This window comes from Rattus norvegicus, chromosome 16, assembly GCF_036323735.1.
Source record: "Rattus norvegicus strain BN/NHsdMcwi chromosome 16, GRCr8, whole genome shotgun sequence".
Lineage (NCBI taxonomy): Eukaryota > Metazoa > Chordata > Mammalia > Rodentia > Muridae > Rattus > Rattus norvegicus.
The window spans coordinates 80,324,828-80,348,705 of NC_086034.1; the positions used below are offsets into that span (position 1 = coordinate 80,324,828).

The following is a 23,878-nucleotide window of genomic DNA, read 5'->3' on the forward strand; positions in this document are numbered from 1 at the left end:
TTGATAAAGGGATAGTCTCAGCCACAGTGGAGATCCCAGGATCGAAGGTTTGACATCATACAGCAGTGTTAGGATCCCTGAAGAGCGTTCAGGGTGACATCAGTGAAGCTGCAACCTGTTACAATGGAAACCCCAGATATTGGAGATTCCAGGACCAGGAGATACTGACAAGGATAGCAGCATGTTTGGAATGGAGCCATCCTGATCCTACAGGACAAGCAGTATGTGCTACAAATGGGCAGAGCTGGAGATCTGGGACTCTCTGAAGATCATGAGTGAGACCAAGATGCTAGATGCCATACTATTTATAATGCTAGATTTTGGTTTTACTTTGATCTGTTTGTTTTTATGTCCCAGATTTTCCTTCGAATAAGAAAATGTGTAATTTAATTTTATTACTTTACATGAGCCTAAAGATAAGATATTTCAGATTTTTAAAAATATACATATAAGATGTATAAGACGAGAATGAGGAGATTGTGATAAGCCATGTTGGCTGGAGGGTGAGTTTAGTAGGTAAAGTGCTTGCACAGCAAGAACGAGGACCTGGGTTCAATTCGTAGTACTCTAAAAATACATGGACAAGATAGTGAGTGTCTGTAACCCCAGCACCTGGGAATCAGGATAGGAAGATCCCCAGAGGCTTGCTGGCCACACCATCTAACCAGCCAGTGGGCTATATGTTTAATGAGAAAAATTATCTCAAAAATTAGAGAATGATCTCTGCCCTCTTTAATCACACATGAGGGCACAAACACTCTTATACACATGAATGTGCATAGGTGTGTGTACGCGTACACACACACACACAGAGAGAGACAGAGACAGAGACAGAGAGAGACAGAGAGAGACAGAGAGAGACAGAGAGAGACAGAGAGATACAGAGAAAGAACTATATTATAGAAAGATGGATAATCTGAGCTTCATGCCCAAACATGTCCCTCAAAAGTATAACATAGAGAAACAGGAAAGAGAATGTTCCAGAAGAATTGGTAAGGTCTGTGTGCAGAACTCCTAAGAGAATGCAGCATTGAGCCTTCTGGGCACATACTACCGGAAAGCAGAAATAGCAATCAACCAGAAAAAGCAACGAATTATAGAGGAGCATTCAGAAAAGTCATTACTAAAGTGTTGCGAAGGATAGACATGGTTGTGTGCTGACACCATTGATGTGTGTAAAGGCAGGTGGAGTTTCACTATGCAGTTCTTGCCATGCTCTAACACCTGTCCTCTGTGTGTGTGTAGGGGGTGGGGAGGTGCCTCAGTGCTCCTTTCTGTGATTCCACAGTGACATATATTCTTCTCACAATGCTTCTCCATCAGCTTGGAAACCCTGTCAACCATGGAGGTCTTGGTTTTTAGTTTTAGTTTTATACATTTGAGACAAGGTCTCTTGTATCTCAAGTTTGTTTCACAACCTCACACTCACTATGTAGCTCAGGATAATGTTGAAATTTTGGCCTCCTGCCTTTACCTTCAGAGTGCTGGGATTCCAGGCATGTGCCATCATTCTGGGTTTATGTGGTAGCAGGATTGGAACACATGGCTTCATGAATGTTTAGTCAAGTATACTAGTGACTGATTTATGCCCATCCCATACTCCACACTCCTTTTAAGAGTTGTATCTTCCAGCTTTTTTAATTAGGTGAGTTTATTTAACTACTCATATGCATATGCAGATGTAAATAGCACACTATCTATAGGTATGTGTGTATACACACACACACACACAGACACGAGTGTTAGAAAATTCACTAGCAAATGTAAAGCCTGCTCACTAACTCCACATACTTTTGGATGCCAGGGTGGATAGAGCAGTGTGCATGCCTGTTCCTTGTTTCCTCTGTGTCCTGAATGGAGGTGTCAACTCACCCCTGCTCCTCATAACAGTAGTAATTTTCCATTGTCATCACCTAGGCAGAAGCAAGGAAAAAAGGACTCCATAGGGGAAGACCGTTCAGTTCTGGCTGCTGTAGAAAACAGAGGACACAGTCATTCTTTCCTTGAGCTGTTAAGTTCCATGTGATGATGGGGTCCAGAACCGTAGAGTGAGTTCTGGCTCCTGTGTATCCCTCTTTCCTAGGCTGGGTAGGAGGGTGACTGCTCATATAACATAATCTCACGAGTGCTTTGCTAACTACCAGCATGAACAAAATATCATGCCTAGTATTTTCTGTCTTCAGCAGCATCTGCGACTGTGCAAGGCAGCCTGCAAACAACTTGTCGAAATCCTTTAACTTCCTTATTTCACTTCACTCTCTTCCCATTCTTTTATCTCTGTTTCTGTGTGCATGTCTGTGCATACATATGTATGTACATATATAATATATATGTGTATATATATGCATATATATCTTTAAATACAGACATGCAACCTGCTCAGTCTTAATAATGTTATTTGCATGATCTTTACATTTTCAGGGTTGATCATTTAGCATTGAATAGCTAATTTATTGAGATAAGCCTACTCATGAATCTGGGGCAACCATTTTACCTAGACTGGGTGGGGAGTAAGCATCCTCCTGTCTCTACTTCCCCAGCATTGGGGTTACATTGAGTGCCACTGAGTATCTGGATTTTTGCATGGGTTCTGGATATACAGAAGTAGGTCCTAATGCTTGGACAGACAACACTTTATCCACTGAGCAATTTTGCCAAGCCTTTCCTTTCCTTTCCTTTCCTTTCCTTTCTTTTCCTTTCCTTTCCTTTCCTTACCTTTCCTTTCCTTTCCTTCCCCTTCCCTTCCCTCCCCTTCCTTCCCTCCTTCCTTCCTTCCCTTCTTTCTTCCTCTCCTCCCATCCTCTCTTCAACTTCTCCACATCCCTCACTTTTCTCTCTTCTGGTATTTTGTTCCCCATTCCTCCGTCTCTGTTCCAAGGACATATCTTCTAGTGTTTTCTAAAGACTACAAGGCTTTAAAAAATATGCAATTGATCAGTTTTTCCTGAAAACTAGTAGCCTGTGACTCTGTGGTGCCTCTTGCAAGATTGACACCTGATCCATTTCTGCAGTCACCGTGACGGGTCACATCAGAGAAAGCTTCTTCTTTCACTTGTAGTCTCCAGCTTGAGACTACAGATGTTTAATTAAATCATTTAAATTGTGATGTGTGACTTTATAAATTATTATTGAAGGGCAAACTAGAGGAAAATGTGTGCATAATATGTAACGAGTACAATGTGATCAGATTGTCATTTAGGATTTCATAAGTGGCCAACTTTCAATAACATTTTGGTAAAATTTATTTTCCCCGTGTGCAGAATCAAAGTACATAGCATTGACTCCTCCCCCATGGAAAGACCCTTTTTCACAAGCTCCCCAGAAACATTTGGTGTACCAAAGCAACACTGAGTACTTCACCCTAGGCAGCAGCCACCCCAGCAAGTGTGGATACCTGGTTCTCAGTCACCTGAGCAGCTCTTGTTTGCTCTTCCTCAGCTTCCATTGCATCCACCTGCAATGACCCTGGGATGCCTCAGAATGGAACCCGCTATGGTGACAGCCGGGAACCTGGAGACACCATCACCTTCCAGTGTGACCCTGGATACCAGCTCCAAGGGCAAGCCAAGATCACTTGTGTGCAGCTTAACAACCGCTTCTTCTGGCAACCAGACCCTCCGTCATGCATAGGTACCGATTGGGCCCGAGAAATGGAAATGTCATGTTGGAAATGAATGCCTTCAATGCTTCGAGTCTGCCTGCTAACCTTTTGTCTCTTCAGGAGGACCTTCCGGGAGCTTCTTAAATGGCCTCAGGCTCTCTGAGACAATGCGGAAATTTTATTGCAAACCTTTATTTTATTAGATGAAATAAAGGATGTGGTTTCTTTAATGTACAGTAATTGACATTTATCTAACATTTCCTACCCTTAATAGTTCTTATGTAAATATCTATCAACCACTCCAGACTGTAAAGTTTTATGTGGCTCAAAATTTGTAAGCCTTCCACTGCTGGCAACATTTTTAATACAAAACACAACTCCAAGCAGAACCTACCTACTGAAAAGCACTTTCTCTTTTCAGAAGTATGTTTTTCTATAACATCTGTACATTTCAGATAGAATCCTGAAAGGCAGACATTATATTGCCTTTGGGGACAATGAAAAATAAATAATAAAATTATGTAAAACACTAATTAAAATTCCCCCATCCAACTTATTAATGTAGTAACAAATAGCTTTGCCAGCGATGGTCATAAGAGTCATCTAAGATGATCTCTCACAAATATGATTTTTAGGAAAATAGATTTTTTTCATCGAAAACAGAAATTTCATGTAAATTGCCCTTCATTCTTTTAAATATTTTAACATAAAATACCAATTTGAAGTATTTAATCATTATTCCAAAATGAAATTTAACTGAATGTTATTTTTTTAAACAAACTATTTGGCTTAGTTGGTACTTCTAGATTCTTTGCTTGAAAAATGTAGAATTAATTGATCTGGGACAAAAGGCTGTTGCGGAGAAGTGAGGGACTCTCTCATGGCCTTGAAGGCAGATGAGATTCAAGAGCTCTCTTATTAGCATCTGGCCTCCAAGAAAGCCATCCCTGTTTAGTAGCCTTCTCTGTATCTTCATAGCCCTCAGCTGTGGGCACAGTCAGCCTTCTGATGCTCACCCCATTAACAGGAGGCTTGCGATGCTTTGGATATTTTTCAAGATAGAGTAAATGCAGCCGTCATTATAAATCTTTTTCTTTTGCGAAGGTCCCCGCAGATGGAGCTTCTCCTCCTGCCTCTTAGCACTTAACTATGCTGTGTGCGTGTATCTATGTTATATGTATGTGTCTATATGTGTGTTGTGTCTGTGTTGTATGTATATTATGTGTGCGTTGGATGTATGTCTCTGTGCCTGGGTTTTTGTTTGCCCACGTGCTTGTTCTGTGTGTCCCACACTGCTGTGTGTGCATATGTATTGCGTGTGTATCTATACTGTTTAAAATGAAGATGTAATTTTCTTCCATTTTATATTTTTGATCTCATGGACAAGGAAGCCCTTAAAAGCAACTTTGAATGAACCTCTTGAAGGGGATTTATCCTTTCTACATTCAAGGCACGGTTATAAAATTTGAGCGCTATCCTAGTTACTCTGCGGCCTCTGACATAAGTGTCTGTCACTTACCTAATTTTGAGCAAGAACTAAAAATCCCTAAGCTCACCCCAAAGTACTCATTGTCCTTCGTGGCCTCAAGCCACACTTCTAAAGGCAGATGGAAATTCATGTGCAACAATTGAATAGCCAAGTATTTAGAGACTAGACATGCCTACACACATAGATGTCATATGACAGGAAGGCAGATGCTATCTCTTCTTTACACAGTGAGTTTCACTTTTCAGAAGTGAGGGTTGTGCCTCCCCCACACAGTGTACTGGCTAACTAGACTAGCAGCCATATAAATCCTTTACTCAACCCACAACATCTTTAAACCATGGTTTCTTATTAGAAGATAATTCCTGTTTGCTGCAAGTGTTTTATCAACAATGACAAAACAAAAAGTGAGAAAAGCTGTTGCCTTTTTACCTGGAGTTACTTGCTATTAACATAAACATACGACCAATAAAACTTATAAGCATGCATATAAATTATTTACTTTACAATAATTTTAAACATGCCCTGCCTTCACAGTACAAAGTGTTTAGGTGCTATTTTATGTTAGCCCCCAGATTTTAGTGACCGTGGGGTGTCTCTGAGCACAGCTCCCCTCTTATGTTGCTAGCAACACTGTCCTGTATCTCATAAGCTTAGCCGAGTAGTGCTGGGAGCATTATTTTTGTACAAGTGCACAGTGAATTTCCCACATATGAAGGGAACACAACAAAACACAAATGACTGTGGAGGAACGGTGTATTTCTTCCGACTTATCTCTCTAAAGCACTCCACCCCAGATCTATCTGAATGTTTACAGCAACTCCACTTGTCAGTAGCCATGTTTGTTTATTAATTCTGACCAGAAAAATCACAACTTAGCATTGCTTTTTAACCTTATTGTCAAGACAGAAAGACATACCTTCTTCTCATTTTAATTCGCATACTAGGTTGGACACGGTTCTGAACGTTTTCTTTCCGTTTGATGACTGGCTGTGCGACTGGTGCACTGCATATTGGCCAGCGAACTTCTCATCCCTTTTCTTCACCATCAATTCTGCTCTGTTTTCTTTTTGTGTACTGGTTCTCCCAACACCCCACCAGCACCCTAGGACACATATTTTCCAAGATTTGCTATTAATTTCAAGATTTGCTCCCTCTTTTTGTTCTTTCTGAAAGCCACATGGAAATGGAACTTGTATTTGGGGCTTTTATTTATTTCTATTTATTTATTTATTTATTTATTTATTTACCCCCATCTCTCTTCTCTTCTCTCTCTCTCCTTCCTTCCTTCTCTCCCTCCTCCCTCTGTTCCCCCCTCTCCTCTCTCTCTACATTGTATGTATGCATTTTATGTTTGTATGTGTTCATATGTGTATTACATGTGTGTCTTTGTTTCTGTCTTTTTTTATGTGTCTTTGTATGCTTTGTATATATGTGTGTGTGTGTGTGTGTGTGTATGTGCGCATGCACATGTGTGTGTATTGGGTGTTACGTATATATGCAGGTGTGTGTTGTATATGTAAATGTGTATATATGTATCTGCATACTATATGTATATACAGGTAAATAAGTATATACATATATGTGTGATCGTGCTTGTCCATGAATGTGTGTACATGTGGATCCTAGAAATCAGTCAGCTGTCTTCTTTAGCCATCTTACTTTTTGAGAGAGTCTCTCTCTGAACCTGGGCTGGACAGGCTCAGTAGCAAGTCCTGGAGTCCATGTATCTCCACACTTCCACACTTTCACTATAGTTACAGTTATTCACGGCCCATGCTCAGATTTATACATGAGTACTGGGGTAGCACATTTGGATTCTTATCCTAGCACACTGTGCATTTTATCGATGAACCTTCTTGTCAGCAATATAGCTGAGTCCAAAGGGATGAAGTCTCCATACTAATTTTTGATAATTGGAACAGTATGTACTGTCCCTCAAATCCCCCAAGTTTTGCTTTGTTTAGTGTCTTTTGCTAGAGTTCAAATTCTATACAGCTCTAAAACAGTGTCCATATATCAGCAATCTGCACTTTGATGGCTGGAGCTGGCCCTGACCCTCAGGATGATGATTTAAAGCCTCAGTGTCTCACTCCATGGTGTGAGTGCTCCAGTGTTTTGTGAAGAGATGTTGATTGTCTCCTTAAAGTGGAGTGTTGTGTGGAGTAGAAGCTGACCTGTGTGATGGGCTTGTGTGGATGTATGGATGTGTGTATCCAGGCAGTCTAGGGTGGACGTTCTACAGTCTCTGAACTACATCTTCTAAATGGTATCTGAATGGTTTTATGAGCTCTGTAATTAAAGCCTAATGAAACTAAAATGAAGGATTCCAGATCCTGGAAGAACAAACATGCACAAAGAGTGCTACTTAACACCACACTCAGGGTTAACACCCTCATTTCCTGGAGTGCCTCAGACCAGCAGGAGGAACCAGACTCCCTGTTGTTTCCTTCAAGTCAATATTTGAATCACAGTCTGAGCACCCCTGGGAGACAGTGCCCCAAATCTGTCACTTTTCATCCTTGAAGCCCTGCATGGAATAGAATCTTCTCCTCGGCTTTCAGGCATCTCCACTCTCTACATCAGTAAGGCTGCCCTATCAGATCCAGGTCCTTGTGCCAGATGTGGTAAGCATCCAGCCTGAGTACAGGGAGAAAATCATGAGAGCTATGAAGGAACCATGTCGTTGATAAGATGGAGCTTCATACCAGCAGACATAGGGCTTCATATGCCATCAGTATGTCTCAAATACCTTGAGTGTATTCCTGAGCCATTCACAGTTTGCACTGACCAGACTGAATTTACTACACAAAACAAGATAATTTCACTGCACTTCTTGTTTTGAAAAATTGGATTTTCAAGAATGTTAAGTGACGGTTGAAGGTCCAATCATTACTGAAAACTGTGAGCTACACCCTTCCACCTTCTTTAATTTTGTTTACACAAAGAAAATCTTTATTCATAGAGGGAAAAAAGGAGGACTACATAGAATATTTTATTATTTATTCCTAAATTACAGATATATTGTCAGTGATATGAAATGTCTATAACTTAGAAGGCATGCTGTGGTTTAACTAGAGTGATACTTTGAAACAATATGGTCACAAGCCAGAGTTTGCCTGAAGAACCTTGATATCCATGATAGCATGAGCACCTTAAGTGGATAAACTTGTATATTTCCAGTGTTTGAATATTGCTCATGTAATAGACTATTTAACAGAAATTTTGTGTAGTACATGGAATAATACTAAGTATCTTCAGATTCTAGTAATAAAAATCATCCTGCCTGCTAACACTACTCAGCTGTAGTCAGTAGCCAACTGGTATAAATGTGAATGCAGGCAAGTCACACATAGTGACCAAGAGACTAACTCAATCCTTACCATGTGGCGTTCTTTGTTTTAGCAATAATATCTGACCATTACGTTCGAGCATTCTCTCTAGGGGCAAGTGTTGCAGCTCTCACGGCCATCCCTAAATGGAATGTGTGTGTGTGTGTGTGTGTGTGTGTGTGTGTGTGTGTGTGTGTGTGTGTGTTTCATTGTTTGCTTTTTTTGTTTTGCTTCATTGGGGATAATGTGGGAACTTAAAATCTGAGAGAGCCTCACCAAACAGCTGTTTCCTGAGTGCTTGTGATGAGTATCCTAGATGTTAGACAAAAAGAAATATGGGAAACCTAGTGATCACTGTGTCACTCAAAGCCTGTGTTCTAGAATGTTCAATAACTTTGCAAACTAATAAGAACTGGCAGCAGAATTATTGGGATCATGTGGCGACATTCATGAAGGGTTTCTTATCAAGTTTTGGGTGTGAGTATGTACATGCACATGTGTGTGCTTGCATAGGTAGAGGGTGTGAGGGTTAGGTAGAGAGTTTAATTTATTTAAGTAATACTTAAGTCACTAAAAGATGTTTCATTTGTCAATTGTAATCATATAAAGCAGAGCTGGAGGTGTAGGCTCATGCCTGTAATCCTTGTACTTGGGAGGGATGAGAATTCTGGTGGTTGCAAGGCCAGTCTGTGTATAGTGTGAATTGTTAGATAGCCTGGGCTACAGAATGAGACCCTCTCTCAAAAATAAGTAGGTAGGTAGGTATCTACAGAGATGATAGATAGATAGATAGATAGATAGATAGATAGATAGATAGATAGATAAATAGATAGATGTACAGATAAAAGCAGAAGATTCCCCATATCAGTGTCAAAGAAATGGCTATACCAGATGATAAAATTCAGTACTGTGGGGGTTTACTAAAGACAGACAGACAGACAGACAGACAGATAGTTGATATAGAGATATATAGATATATACATAGATGCGTGTGTTGTGTGTGTGTGTGTGCATGAGAGAGAGAGAGAGAGAGAGAGAGAGAGACAGAGAGAGACAGAGAGAGACAGAGAGAGACAGAGAGAGAGAGCTGGGACCAGGGACCAGGGACCAGGGAGCGGGGAGGGAGAGAGATGTTTGAAATTTTTCTCTAAAACTGGGAATTGGGATGGTATAAGCTAAACTTCTCAAGGATCATATGGAAAGATACAGACTTAGTGGGCTTTATAAACTTTTTTCCACATTTGTAGGCAAAATATGTCTTTGCTGGAAAGGTGGACAGTTGCACCCTTTCTAAAAAGAATTACCTACCTGTGTTTGGTATTCTGGATCTCTGCTCTAAAATAAAATATATATTCCCCTGTGACTTTGTTCTGTGACAGCTGCTTGTGGTGGGAATCTGACAGGCCCTGCTGGAGTGATTTTATCCCCAAACTACCCACAGCCATACCCTCCTGGGAAGGAGTGTGACTGGAGAATTAAGGTGAACCCAGACTTTGTCATTGCCTTAATATTCAAAAGGTACGTGTGCTGCAGACTACCTCTTTTCAGTAGGCTGTTACTGCTGTGCCCAGCTCACCACGTTTGTTAACTCAGAGTGCCCAACTTATAAGGAGTGAGTCATCAGCTCAGGCACCTTGTCAGAGGCAGGGCAGTAGGAGAAGAGAGATTTTGTCTTGATGGCCAGCATTCTACATGAAAGACATACATGGATTTCTTTCACACAGTAGCCATCTGGCCCACGGTGTGTTTTGTACATGAAAGCTTCAGACCAGTGATTAAAAACATGCTGTGGATGCTGGAGAGAATACCACCTTAACATCCCGTTTGCTGCACACTACAGAGGCTGACTCTTTCCCACAGCATGTTCTGCTTGACGGTCTGCAGGGCAGTGCGGTTTTCGTCATTAAAACTGCTGGGATGAAGGAGAGATAAAAACAGGAGATTCCCCATATCAGTGTCCAAGAAATGGTCATTCACACCTGCTATACAAGATGATAAAACTCAGTACCATAAGGATTTATTAAAGTTAACTCCATTGTAACTATGGATTAACCATGAAAGGTCCTCTGCTTCTGCTGTTTGAACTTTTGGACACCAGATGACAGTTGTTTAGGGGACATTTGGAACCTTCTGAACATGAGGTCTTATTGATAGGCATATAATCATATAGGTGGAACTTGGGTGGGGGAATATATCATAGCCCTGCTTACAGGTAGGCTGTTTCTGGGACACCATGATAGAAGTAAGCCAGAGGCCATAACCTCTGGCCTTCAACCAAGAATGGAGAATAAACAGCTATTCCTTACTCACCATTATAAATTATAGCCACTGGGCTAGGAGAGTGAATATATCATTTCTTCCTTTGGCTGCTTTTGTCAAGCAGTTGTTTACTGTGAGAGGAAATACTTTTTACAGAAATAGATTATCACATTAGTATTTGCTATATGGTAATTGCATTTTAGCAAATACTGAGATCTTATCCAATAACAATACTTCGATTTCTTAAAAAAAAAAAAAAAAAAAAAAAAAAACGTAAATGAATGTGATGTTCCGAAAGCTAAATGTCTGAACAGTGGTGGTTGCTATCCAGGCTCTTAAGCCACCAGAACAAAGGAGACTAGATATTTGATTTCTCTGACAGGAAACAGGCTCCTTGTCTTCAGCTTGTGAGCCAGCTCTCAGCCCCTCATGGGTGCTGGCCTCTCTTACTGTCTCTGATCCAGTATAACTGATGGGTCTGAGATTCCACCTTAGTTGGTAGCTGGGTACTAGCTCCTGAAAGTGCTTCTCTTAATGATCAAAAGGACAAATACTTTCAGGATGCTTGTCCAGCATGCGGAATGAGTGAGCCTTTGCTGGTGGAGACAGCCTTGCAATTGTTCCTTGCAGTTTAGTAGACCTTCCTTAAAACCTGGATGTTCATCTGATTCCTGGAGATAAAGAGTGAAGTGACCATTGCATCCAAGCAGAGGCTCATTACTCAGTTTCACACTTTCCCCTGTGGCAATGACCAATGGTCAAAGACACAAAGGGACATTTCATTTGATAATCAATAAGGACATTTATCACAGGAAGTTTCCCTGCTGTGTTGTACAAACCTCTCTGAAAGATATACAACACAAAAAAATCCCTACACTCTTGGGTTCTATGAACCATTAGTTTGTCCCCTATCTGTTTAGTTCTACATTTAGGCAGCTTCTCTGAGCTTAAAATCATTGTGTTAAGATGAGCACCATCAAAAATGGTCCATGATAAAAAAAAAAAAAAAAAAAGATGAGCACCATCTGAGTGACCATGCTGTCACTGTCACAAAAGCCATATGGTGGGAGGGAAGTAGCCAGAACATTGTGTGGGGACAAGTATGGTCAAATAGGAAGAATATGAGACACACTGCTGAGGCCTCCATGTGCTGACATCATCCATAGTCTTCAGAGGACTCTCCCAGAAGACTGAATTCTGATGTATTCTTGTGGGGATGATAAGAGTCTGACATTAGAAAATTGGAAGAGAGCATTCTAGGACCACAGGCAAGCTGTTGACTACAGGGAACAAGATGTATCACTGTCCCTGTAGATTGTATGGTGATACAGATTCATGGGGAATTGAAACTCTCTAAACACACTGGGTTAAACCTAAGGAAGTTACTATGATTTGTAGTTATATAACGTTATGGTAAGTAGAAATAAGCCTGATTATTACAAAGGAAACTGGAATTAATTATAAATTAAACACCAGGACACCATGTCAAAACTATTGAATGTCCAAAAGGTGGTTCAGCACAGAATATGTTTCTTTTATTTCCAATGTCTGATTGAATTTCAGTGTTCAATGGGTAATTATGACCGTAATCACCTTTGCTAGACACAGGTGATGGTACAGGAGAAGACTCTAGATTTATCCATGACAATGACCATGACTAAAATTATTCTTCCAGCAAAATCAAACATAACACTTGTGATTATACCAAATCTCTGAACTTTGAACCTCTGCTCCTCCTTCATCATGTCTGACAGCAGCGGACTTGTAAATAAGATTTGAATTGACAAATTTATAAATTTACAAGCAGATTTTTAAAAAAAAATAGTGATGTCACTGTGACAATTAGAGCAGACAATGCAAGTCTTAACATGGACTGGATGTAGAAAAGAAAGGAGAGAGAAACACAGACTGTGGGAAGGAGGGAGAGCGAGAAGGGATAATAGAAAGATTGGTTGGTACATTCAGCGTGGTAACATGATAGGTAATGTCTGTGCTCTACCCATGCAGAAACCATAACCGTTGGCCCCCTCACCTAAAGAAAAAGTAATAATTACAGTTTTTAATGTAAAAATAAACCAATGAGAGGTTTTCAATTTTTAACATTTAGAATATACATCAGTACCAAGTACATATATTTTAAATCTCAAAATGCTCACCTAATAATCAAGATTCAGTGGGAATCTGTCTGTTTTGAGTCAGGCTTCATTCAAGTCATCCTTAACTTTACTAACTTCATGGGAAGAGGACAGGGTGCCACACCCATGATGCTATACCCCTGATGCCACACCCATGGTGCCATTATTTGTTTAGTTTAAACTTTATTCAAAATTGTCTACTACCAAATACATTGGCCATTATGCAAAACACTGATAGAGATTATGACAAGCAATACTTCTAATTTAGCATGTTGATTAGTGTTGTATTTAATTTCATTAACTGTAATCATTTAAATTATTATACAAAATCAAACTAAATGGTAATGTGTTCCCAAAAACGTACTCTAAGACACAAGGTGAGTTTATGTTGGGGACATAGGTAACACTTTGCTTCCTTATTAGTTTTAGCATGGAGCCAAGTTACGACTTCCTGCATATCTATGAAGGGGAGGACTCCAACAGCCCACTGATCGGAAGCTTCCAGGGTTCTCAAGCCCCAGAGAGGATTGAGAGCAGTGGTAACAGCCTCTTCCTGGCATTCAGGAGTGATGCCTCTGTTGGCCTGTCCGGGTTTGCCATTGAATTTAAAGGTGCGTGATGGGATGGATTTGTGGAGAAGTTAACTTGTGTCAGGGGCTGCTTCTGCAATCAGCATTTCTTCATGAGATCCTATATCTCAAGCATGTGTTCCTGACCTACATGCATGAGTGCCCTGTGTTGGGGGGAAGGGGAGGTCTTTCTGAAGAAGAGAGCCCCATCTTTCATGTGTTAAAAAATATTTCTATCTCTGTTGGAAAACAAGGGAAAGTAGATAAAATGGTTTTGGCATGGATGTTTTTATCTGAACATTGATTATGATGTGTGTAATAACTGATTTGATGACATCTAAGAATCATTTGATATGTGTTAGCATTTTCTGATTTGTTTCCTCAGGATGCCTAGACTTAAATTCACTGAGATAGTCTTGCCTCTGCTTCCCCGTTGGGATGCTGACCATCACGCTCTGTGTCTTCTTCACTCATAGACCCAAACTAGTTGAGAAGCTCTGGCCTAGGCAGATCCTCTTGTCTCAGATCCCAGATTCTTTGCCTGTGGATGCTTTGGGATTTATTGAACTCCAAGGAAAGGAGCCACACACAAAACCAATATACCCCAAGCTCTTTGATCCAGAGTCCATGAAAACAAATACCATTCTTCAATATGAATTCATATGTGAATGAAGGAAAGGACTGATTAAAACACAGCAATAATTAGAATTTAGCATGACATTATCAATAGTAATGATAATTGTAGTAAAAATAAGTAAGCAGATAAAATAACTAATTGCGTTTATTGAAATCATTAAATTTAATTTGTAGTGAAAGTTATAAAATAAAATGAAGGTATGTTTTACTTTAGTCACCATTCAAATGGACTTGTATTGCTTTTTATGGCTCTAAGTTAAAAAAAAATTGCTTAAAATCTCAAAATCCGTAAGTGTAAGGTTCTTTCTTAAAACACATGGTAAAAATCATGCAATCATGTTGTGCCTTTGTGGTCGAGACAGCTGTGTTTTGTGGGATGAGAATGTCCCTTACACATATTCACCGAATGAAATGACAAATGTGTTATCAAGACTCTAGATGACCCTCACCAAGCCTGTTCCAGACCTAGCTACAGCCCAAATAGTTAATCAAGCCATTACATGCAAAATAAATAAAGTTATAATATGAATAACCTCAGGTGAGGATGTCCTCCCTCTTTAGGTTTATTCATTCCATATATTCATCCTTTAATTAGATATTTGTAGCTTTTAATGTTTGAAACATTTTCTGGAGGTCAGTGGGAAGGGCTCCCAGGGGCTAGCAGAACTAGTGTCACTGCACTGTCAAGGGCAAGCAATCTCAGGGTGGTGCCACGGTCTGCAGAGATTGTTGCTAGATGCAATGGGCCAGGAGGGGTCCCAGGGCAGTCACACGACGTGTGTAGCCATGCAAGGGGGCCCTCCATGTACCAATTTGCTATACAGAGCATGAGTTTACAAAGGTTTTTCTAAATGGAATGGACAAGAGCAACAGAAATATACATAGAGCTATGAAGCCATCTAATTAGAAAAACATAGCAAAATGTAAGCAGAGACAGGACTGTGATTTATCACTGAGCACCCAGAACTGACAATTGGTAAATGGAACCAAAAGATCAGATGAAGTCATCTGTAGACAAGCCAGCTACCCAAGTCTCAGTCAGTGGCATGAGATAGACGGGTATGTAATCCTTGTCTTATCAAGCCACACACAGGTGTGAAAGAGATTTATGGCAAAAGATAATCAGAAAGAAAGGCAAGGGTCTCCACTGATCGACAAACCAGGGAAGGTTCATTTTTTAATGAGGCAAGGATGGCGATTGCCAACAAATATGTGCTTGCCCATATCTTGAATGACTCAATAAAAAAATGAGACAGGGCGACTTTGATGTATATAGACAAACAGGAATAAAGATAGGCAGTTTTGTTTAAATATCTAATAATCAACACAGGGTTCAAGACTACTATAAATAATTATGGGACAATCAGCCACTATTTGAAATATCCACATAGACTCTCAATGAAGTGACTAGAGACACTGCTCTCTGCATATGAGCTGCCTGCTGAGGGCTCGTGGATACCAGAAAATGGGTTTCAGATAAATCAATGTTGTCGACCAAAATATATAAAAATGAATTTGCTAAATTTAATAAATTATCACATAACAGGCTCAGTGTCTACAGTGCATTCAGCTGTAACATATTATATAGATTTGGAGAATATTTACAAGGGAGCTCTCCCTTTGCTCTTGGTGATCCACGGAGTGCTAAAAATCCAAATGAAAATATCAAAAACTAATGAATACAACAGCAAGACAAGCTTCTCGTGCTTCCCGTAGGACTCACCAAGATGTGATATTTGTTTGATATTTTTCTTTGTAATTACGTGTCATTCATGCCCTGAACCTATTCTATCCTTTCTCTCTCTTGCACACCTGATCATCTCCATAATACTCTACGTCCAGAGATTAATTCATGCAATTACTAGATTAACTGATGAACAACATGCTTACCATGACCAGGAAGAAATAAAAGCAACATCAGCAATCTTGATCCCAAACCAAAAATTACAAAATAGAATTCAGCGTAGCACTTGTATGGTACAACACTCCTTGCATGTATGGTTGACACTTTTCTGTAGTAGATCAAAGAATTAGAATTTTAAACTTTTTCACGGAGATACAGTTTTCAAACCCAAAGTTTGGGTTATCCCGGAGCCTAAACTAGTACTAGTCAACCCACTAGCCCTTCTTCCCTCCACACTACCAAAGAAAAGACCATAACATTGAGCCAAGTGGTGTCCTCTGTCTTCTGTAACACCTACTGGGAAGTCTGTGAAGTTCAGCCTTACTTGGCCCTCTCATGGGAAGGTAAAGAATGAAGAGATGTTCAACAAGCAAATCATGACTCGAAAATTTCACAGAACATGTGGTTACAGATAGATGTTGATTGACTTGCTGATAGTTGGAATGACCCATTGAAGGAGAAAGAACTAAGTTTGACTGAATAGCAACAAACTTTGATTGTCCAGACAGATCTTATATGACACCAACACTGAGCCTTGCAGTCAGTAGTCACGTTAATCAGTAGTACACACTTGTGTGTCCTTGTGAGTGTCCGCCCTTGATCTGAATTTCAGACCGTCACCACTTACATCGAAGAATGTTGGTAATATTGGGCACTGAGCTCAGTCTGCAGTGTGGCATGTCCTCATGGAACTAGTAAATGCAGTTACTGCAATTAAGGTAAAAATCATAGACCAACTGACACCCACCAGCTGTAATATTTGACACTTGTTAATCAGATGTCATTTTCCTGCTAAGTTTGACAATCTTCAATGCATCAGCCCCAAGAAGCATAACTCACAGTGCTCTCTAAGTTTCTAACCTGAGTCTGTTTGCATCGCCATGAAAAGGTACAAGGGATTTTAGGGAGAGCTCCATTTTTTTTTTCATTTTGCGAAGCCAAATTACCAGTTTTTGAAAGCTGTGCAACAAGTTCACATTGGGATGAGTCAGGAGCCAGCTGGAAAATGAGCCTCAAATTTTCCTCAATCAGTTTTAAAATGCACAGCAATTAGACCCTCAACCAGCTATAAAAGGCACATCACAAAACACCCTGTCTTTGCTTACATGGAAATAATTTTATATCACCCCGTAATAAAAATGTCATTTTACAAAGAACAAATATAATTTATTGGAAAATAATTCCCTACTGTGAAATAGTAAGCTAACTTGGTTATTAGTTGATGGGGAAATATTTCTAAAAAGTTTTCCCATGCTGGACACCATGGTAGGCCTTGAATGAAGCAGGCAAAGAGACAAAGAAAATAACTACACACAGAGATAATCATGATACTCATGCCCTTTCTTCTTCAGAGAAACCACGGGAAGCTTGCTTTGACCCTGGGAACATAATGAACGGGACAAGGATTGGAACGGACTTTAAGCTGGGCTCTACAGTTACCTATCAATGTGACTCTGGTTACAAGATTGTGGATCCCTCATCCATTGAGTGTGTGACAGGGGCTGATGGGAAGCCGTCCTGGGACCGGGCACTGCCTGCCTGCCAAGGTACTTGTGACTCAGTTTCTCTTCCCACCTCTACCCATTGTGCAGTCTCACTGTCCAGGACTATAATCCCCAGCTAGGGTGAGACTCTTCCCTTTTAACAGTTCTTGCCAAGTCCCTCAGATATTCACTCATCTGTCCTGATTGTTCTTGAACAAAGCAATATTTTAATTCACATAGTTTCAAACTTTTATGCCTGTTTTGTCCACTTTTTCATCTGATATACAAGAGGTACATGATAACATTCTCTAGAAGCTTCTCAATGATGAGTATAGATGACAGATAAAATAGATGACAGATAAAATGGATGATAGTTTAATAGATCAATAGATAGATAGATAGATAGATAGATAGATAGATAGATAGATAGATAGATAGATAGATGACAGATATAGATTGACAGAGGTTGGTAGGTAGGTATGTGGATTGACAGATGGTCAAATGGGTAGGTAGATAAATGATGTAGTTAGACAATATGTAGGAATGGAGTATTTGCAAAGGAACTGATTGAATTTCACATGACCAAGCTAAAACAAAATAGGTTTTCATTCTTCATACATATTTTTAGAACTTTGGTCGGTAAGCTTTTAAAATAGCTTATATATAATTCTGAAATAGCCACTTTGAACTGACATAGCTGAGGCAGAAGCAGACAGTGACCTGTCTACATAGACGACCTGAGTTATGGTATCTCAGTGGAAATGTCCCCTTCGGGATTAGTTTACAGAAATATCCTCCATCTAAAAGAGGAATGAACATTTCCATTTTAAAATTGTAAAATGGTTATCTTAGTTAGGATTTCTATTGGCTGCACTAAAACACCTCTATCAAAATCACCTTGGGGAGGAAATGGTTATTTCAGCTTAAAGCTCTCAGGTTCTTACTCCATCTTTGAGCAAAGTCAGGGCAGGAACCTGAATGCAGGAACTGAAGCAAAGTGTGTGGGAAAATTCTACTTACCAGCTTGCTCTCTGTGGCTTGCGCAGCCTGCTCTGTTACCAAGGACCACCTTCCCAGAGGTGACACTGTCCACAGAGACCTGTGCCCCGTCACATCAATCATTATCCAATCAAATGCACCACAGGACTTCCCACAGACCAGTCTGACAGAGGCATAGTGTCAACTGAAGTTCTTGCTTCCCAAACGAGTCTGGCTTGTGTTAACCTGCTAGCACAATCGTCACCTTAGATGGTTTGGAACATAAAACCACTCTGCAATATGCTATCACAAGTAATTGTGGTTCGGTTAAGTTCGTTAAGCCTTTCTTGGCTGGTCCTGAATGTGTTAGAGCTGTCAGAGGAATGAGCTATTGTCCTGAGGTAAGAGGTGAGCCTGCCAAGTCATAGTAACCCAGGACTGGGGACAGTCTCCCAACAGTCATTAGCTGTCTCAACAAACCAGTAACAAGTGCCTTCCCCGTTAGCATTACCACATTCTACAGGGTTTATTAATCATGGAAAATGTCCTGTTTGTCCATTAGGACTTAATAGTGTGCTAATTAGCACTGAGCAGATTAAATGTGCTATCTTTAATTTCCTTTTTTTTAACTGCTTGAAAATTGCCATATCAAGAATAAATGAACTGTAATAATGTAGTGAATGGGAAGGAGGCCAGGAGAAAATGAGGGAGGGAGAAAGAAAGGGAGGAAGAGAGGGGATTTCAGTCAAAGCACCATGTCTGATATGTTCATGTGATGAAACTCATTAACTTACACATTTAAATATGAACCAATACTTATAATAAAAAGAACCAATGATCTTGGAAAGAAACTGAACTTTCTCATATCTTAGAAGCAACTTTGAATTTAAATCAGTATTGGCACCCCAAAGAAAAAGAGCCATTGAGTGACACTGGATATCACAAAGGGACAAGCGTATGGGATGCTCAGCCCTGTGCTTTGGTGCCCTGTCACACAGTTGGACAGAGGAGCAGGTGCCAGTCCCTCCTGATAGTACATTAAAGATGCCAACGATGGGACGTAACTTACAACCTGAAAAAGTGCCTAGTGTTTAGTTGGATCTCAGTGCCAGGATATTTGAAAAGAACTTTACACGTGAGCTAAAAAGTTTTTCCAGTTTACCCAGAAAAGAAACACCAAAGTTAGTAAGATTATGAGAAGGAAAAGGTTCATACAACCTCATAGTACATACATGTGCATGCATAGATACACACATTACACACATATACACAAATGTATATATACACACATACTCATGCACACACACATATATAGAGGCACATGCATACATATACAAATATATACACATATGCACATATACACTCATGCATATATATATACACACACATCAATCCATACATACACACAAATGTATATATGCATGCATTGTCATGCACATACACATATATACACACATGTACATAGTCACTCATGGATACATATATACACAAATCAATCCATACACACACACACACACATATATATATATACATATATATGTATGTATGTATATAGATATTCACACATACGGATACTTGAATATATATATATATATACAAATGAACATATACACATCTATACACATAAACATTTATACACATGTGCATACATACATATATATATATATCATTCTAAATACTTACGCTCACATACACACACTCATATACATACACATACGTGTATATACATACATACATGCAAACACACACATATACACAGTGTAGCTAGTAGTAGTCTAGCTATTTTCATTATTATCCGAACATGCCTCAGACAGGTCTTGATCATAACATCAGGCTTTTTTTGAGTCCAAAGCTTTGGCTTCTGTGAGTCTCTGACTCAGTGTTCCCGTGGTCCTGCTGCCAGTGCAGGGGCAGCTGCTGACATAGATGTGTGTGTTTGTTACAAGATGAGCTCCTGTCACCAGCATCACCATCTTCAAAGCTTACCATTCTTGGCTGGCTGTCTTTGCAGCACCCTGTGGAGGCCAATACGTGGGCTCGGAGGGGGTAGTTTTGTCACCAAACTACCCTCATAACTACACGGCTGGGCAGATATGCATCTATTCCATCACGGTGCCCAAGGAATTTGGTAAGAAATTGCTATTGTTTCTGACTCGTTGGCATATGCTTTAGAGCTAATTTGTCTGTTGTTTTGGTAAGATTAGAATAAAATGATACAAAAGAAATGTTATTCACTAAAGAAGCAGACTTTGCAAACCTTCTTCTACCAGAGGGGTACCATGTGCTTATGTTTACCCCTAGAGTGCTGTTGAATTTCAACCATTAATGTGGCCCCATACTATGCTCTGTCCGGAAGTAGATTTTGAAGTCATTTGTTTGTAAATTTGAGGCAGGAAGACACATGCAGTTCAAAAGCATAAGTCATATAAATCCCTGTGGGAGTAAATATTTGATATTAATGCCCCACCTTTGATCATTCGGTTCCCAGATAAAAGACACAAAACTTTTATACTTATATTAAGCCTTTAAAGCCTTAGAGCTGGGCAGATGTCCACCTTTCATGCTATTATGTCTACTTCCCTACCAATACCCCAAGATATGACTGGCCATATTTCCTCTGGGCTGTTCTTAACTCCAGTTGGCCATGTTTCCATAATTCATCTAACCCCTGGCACCTTCTCCTCTCTGTACCTCCTTTACTCTCCTCCTCCTGGTCTCTCTGACTCCAAACCTGGGAACTGAAACTCCACCTATCTCTCTTCTGCACAGCTATAGGCTGTAGGCATCATTATTCACCAATCAGGGATAACTTGGGTTGGGGGTGGAGGCAAGGTTACATAGCATTACTAAGGTCTATAGGAAATCTTCTCCCTGGGGACAACCAGACCTTGGAGTTCAGTATTTAGCATTACACTGCATAGCAACACACCAAATCTCAACACATCCCTGCACAGTTGGTGGATTTAGTCACCATCCTTGAGACTTTGAGATGTGCACAGTGGTCCTGGCTGTCTTTATGTGATGTCCTCTCTGACTCCCAGCCAAGAAGATTGATACTATGTGGTTCTTCCCTGGGGGAAAGCCAGACCATAGCTTTTATACTCTTACAAGCTATTTCCCTTTTCCTCAATGGTCAACCAAAACAAGAAAAAAAAAGCCACAGACTCACAATTTGCCTTCACATTAAATCAGCAGTCACCTACTTCCATAGAAATATGGAGACATTAACTTCAATGTGAGAATGTACTTGAGATAAAAATGTTTTTTAAAGATTTTCTATTATTTTGAACTGTGTGCATCTATGTGCCTGTGTGTATTTGTGCTTGAGCCAATTCCAGTTTGAGGGGCTCTGACACCTCTGGCTTCCAGAAGTACCTGTATTCTAGAGCATATACTGACACTTAGATGCACTTATTTTGTTTGAGATTTTTTTCTTGGATATTTTTTATTTACATTTCAACTGTTATTTCTTTTCCCAGTTTCCTATCTATAAGCCCCCTATCCTCACCCCCTTCCTCTTTATCTATGAAGGTGTTCCCCCTCCCCAACCATCCCCCCTTTCCACCCTGACATTCCCCTATACTGGGGGTTCCAGTCTTGGCAAGACCAAGGGCTTCTCCTCCCATTGGTGCCCAACAAGGCCATCCTCTGCTACATATGCAGCTGGAGCCATGAGTCTGTCCATGTGTACTCTTGGGGTAGTGGTTTAGTCCCTGGGAGCTCTGGTTGGTTGGTAATAGATACACATTTAAAGAAATAAAACAAATCTTAAAAAATATAAAAAGGTCATTGTAGATCCTGAGTCTTTGCATCCAAAAGGAGCCCAGAGCTCCCTTTATATGACAGGAGTGTCCTCCAGTTACTAACTCAGTAATGCTTCCTCCCCCTCTTGCTTCCCTGTTGAGTGACACATATGTGTTCAGCTCTGGTTGTTCTAGAGCTGGAAGATGCTGCTGCCTCAGGCTGTCATAGCTGTTCCTCACTTCCACGAACAACCTAACTGGACAACCAGACACAGTGTCATCTTCACAGTGTTGCTAATAATGTATGCTAGAAGAATTTCCTTATATCTCACGTTAAAATACAGACACAAGCATTTAAACCTCCTACTGCTTAAGCACTATGTTATTTAATCTTATCCCTGAGACATCACCAATGGATGTGGGGCTGTAACACACCTTGCTCTGGTTTATAGCTCCACTGCTTTCTTCCTTCAGCAGATGAGTTTGGCCCATTGGCTCACCTGGGTAGAGAGAGCCTGACTTAGGAAAGCCAGACAGGGGAGATGCCATGGCCTTCCCTAGGTGACTTGAGTGTCCTAATCCTGTTGATATCACAGACTCAGCTCCTGGGTTTGCTACAGAACCTTCTATACGTTGGGTAGACAGCCACAAACTGTGTTAACAAGTTCTTTAGTACTCTTGTAGTTTCATTGTAAAGATCTTGTTCCCAAAGAATTCTTGGCAGAAAATAGGACTCAGGCACATGTGACTCACTATTTTTATAATCCGGAAACTCAAGATTTGGTTCACTAGGGAGGTGGTAGAAGGGGTGGGAGCAGGAACAAAGATAAGGTGAGATGTGGCTCCGGCTGTGACCTCTGAAGTACAAAGTCCTTAGTGAGCCTCATCTACCAAAAAAGCTTACTTAGCCCACAGGGTTGCCTTGTTGCTTTATGATGTTCTCTAGGAGGTTAAATCTCAAACTGAAAGGTGTGTGTGTCTATGTGTGTGTGTCTGTGTGTGTGTGTCTGTGTGTGTGTGTATTTTCATCTGTACAGTACCATGTGTGTCTAAATCTTCAAACACACCTTCAAAATAAACATTCTCCATTGTGCTTGCTAACACATTAATTTTCTTCTGCTAGAATATTTTTTTCCTTAAAGCAGAGTATACATCTCAGTCCCATGATTGTAATCATTTAGAAGGACCTCTGGGTAAACCTCCCACATAAACAAATACAGGATATTTTGTTTCTGTCTTATATATCAGTACTAAATCACTGATTCCTCAAAATATTGTAAAGCTCTTTTATTTCATCAATTTTAATATATAAATATTGATTTGTAAGCAATGTTCCTATGTTTTGCTTGAAGGCAGTATATCCTACCAGTTTGTATCCTAAAATGATTTTTTTAAATGTATAGAATAGTCCAAAGAAGTCCCTGAAATGGGGGTTCTAAAGAAAATAATTGTTCATTTGGCAATAGGCCAACAAAAAGTTTCTAATTCCTATTCTAAGAGTTTCTAATTCCTTATCAAAGTATTGTGAAGTTTGGCTCTGACATGGCTAATTTTTCACAGAACTATACCTGGTCATTAAAAAATCAGAATGCCTTCATAAATATTTTCTGATCGTTGGAATGTTGTGTGTTAAAAATATGTGTCACACAATATTCAAATTCATAAAATAATAATTTCCTTTCAAGATTCAAAGAACGAAAATGAAACTACTGAAAACTCAGAAAGCACAGAAAATAAGTATGTAGGGTTGTT

General features: G+C 40.0%; 1 protein-coding gene across 2 annotated transcripts in view; it reads left to right on the forward strand.

Annotated features, from left to right (window-relative positions):
• Positions 1-23,878, forward strand: part of Csmd1 (CUB and Sushi multiple domains 1) — a 1,600,162-nt gene that overhangs the window by 1,404,279 nt on the left and 172,005 nt on the right. For both annotated transcript variants that reach the window (XM_039094737.2, NM_001037327.2), the window contains exons 27-31: positions 3,439-3,630; positions 9,799-9,937; positions 13,237-13,424; positions 17,274-17,468; positions 20,395-20,511. In XM_039094737.2, coding sequence (XP_038950665.1) covers positions 3,439-3,630; positions 9,799-9,937; positions 13,237-13,424; positions 17,274-17,468; positions 20,395-20,511 — 831 coding nt within the window. The remainder of the gene's footprint in view (positions 1-3,438; positions 3,631-9,798; positions 9,938-13,236; positions 13,425-17,273; positions 17,469-20,394; positions 20,512-23,878) is intronic.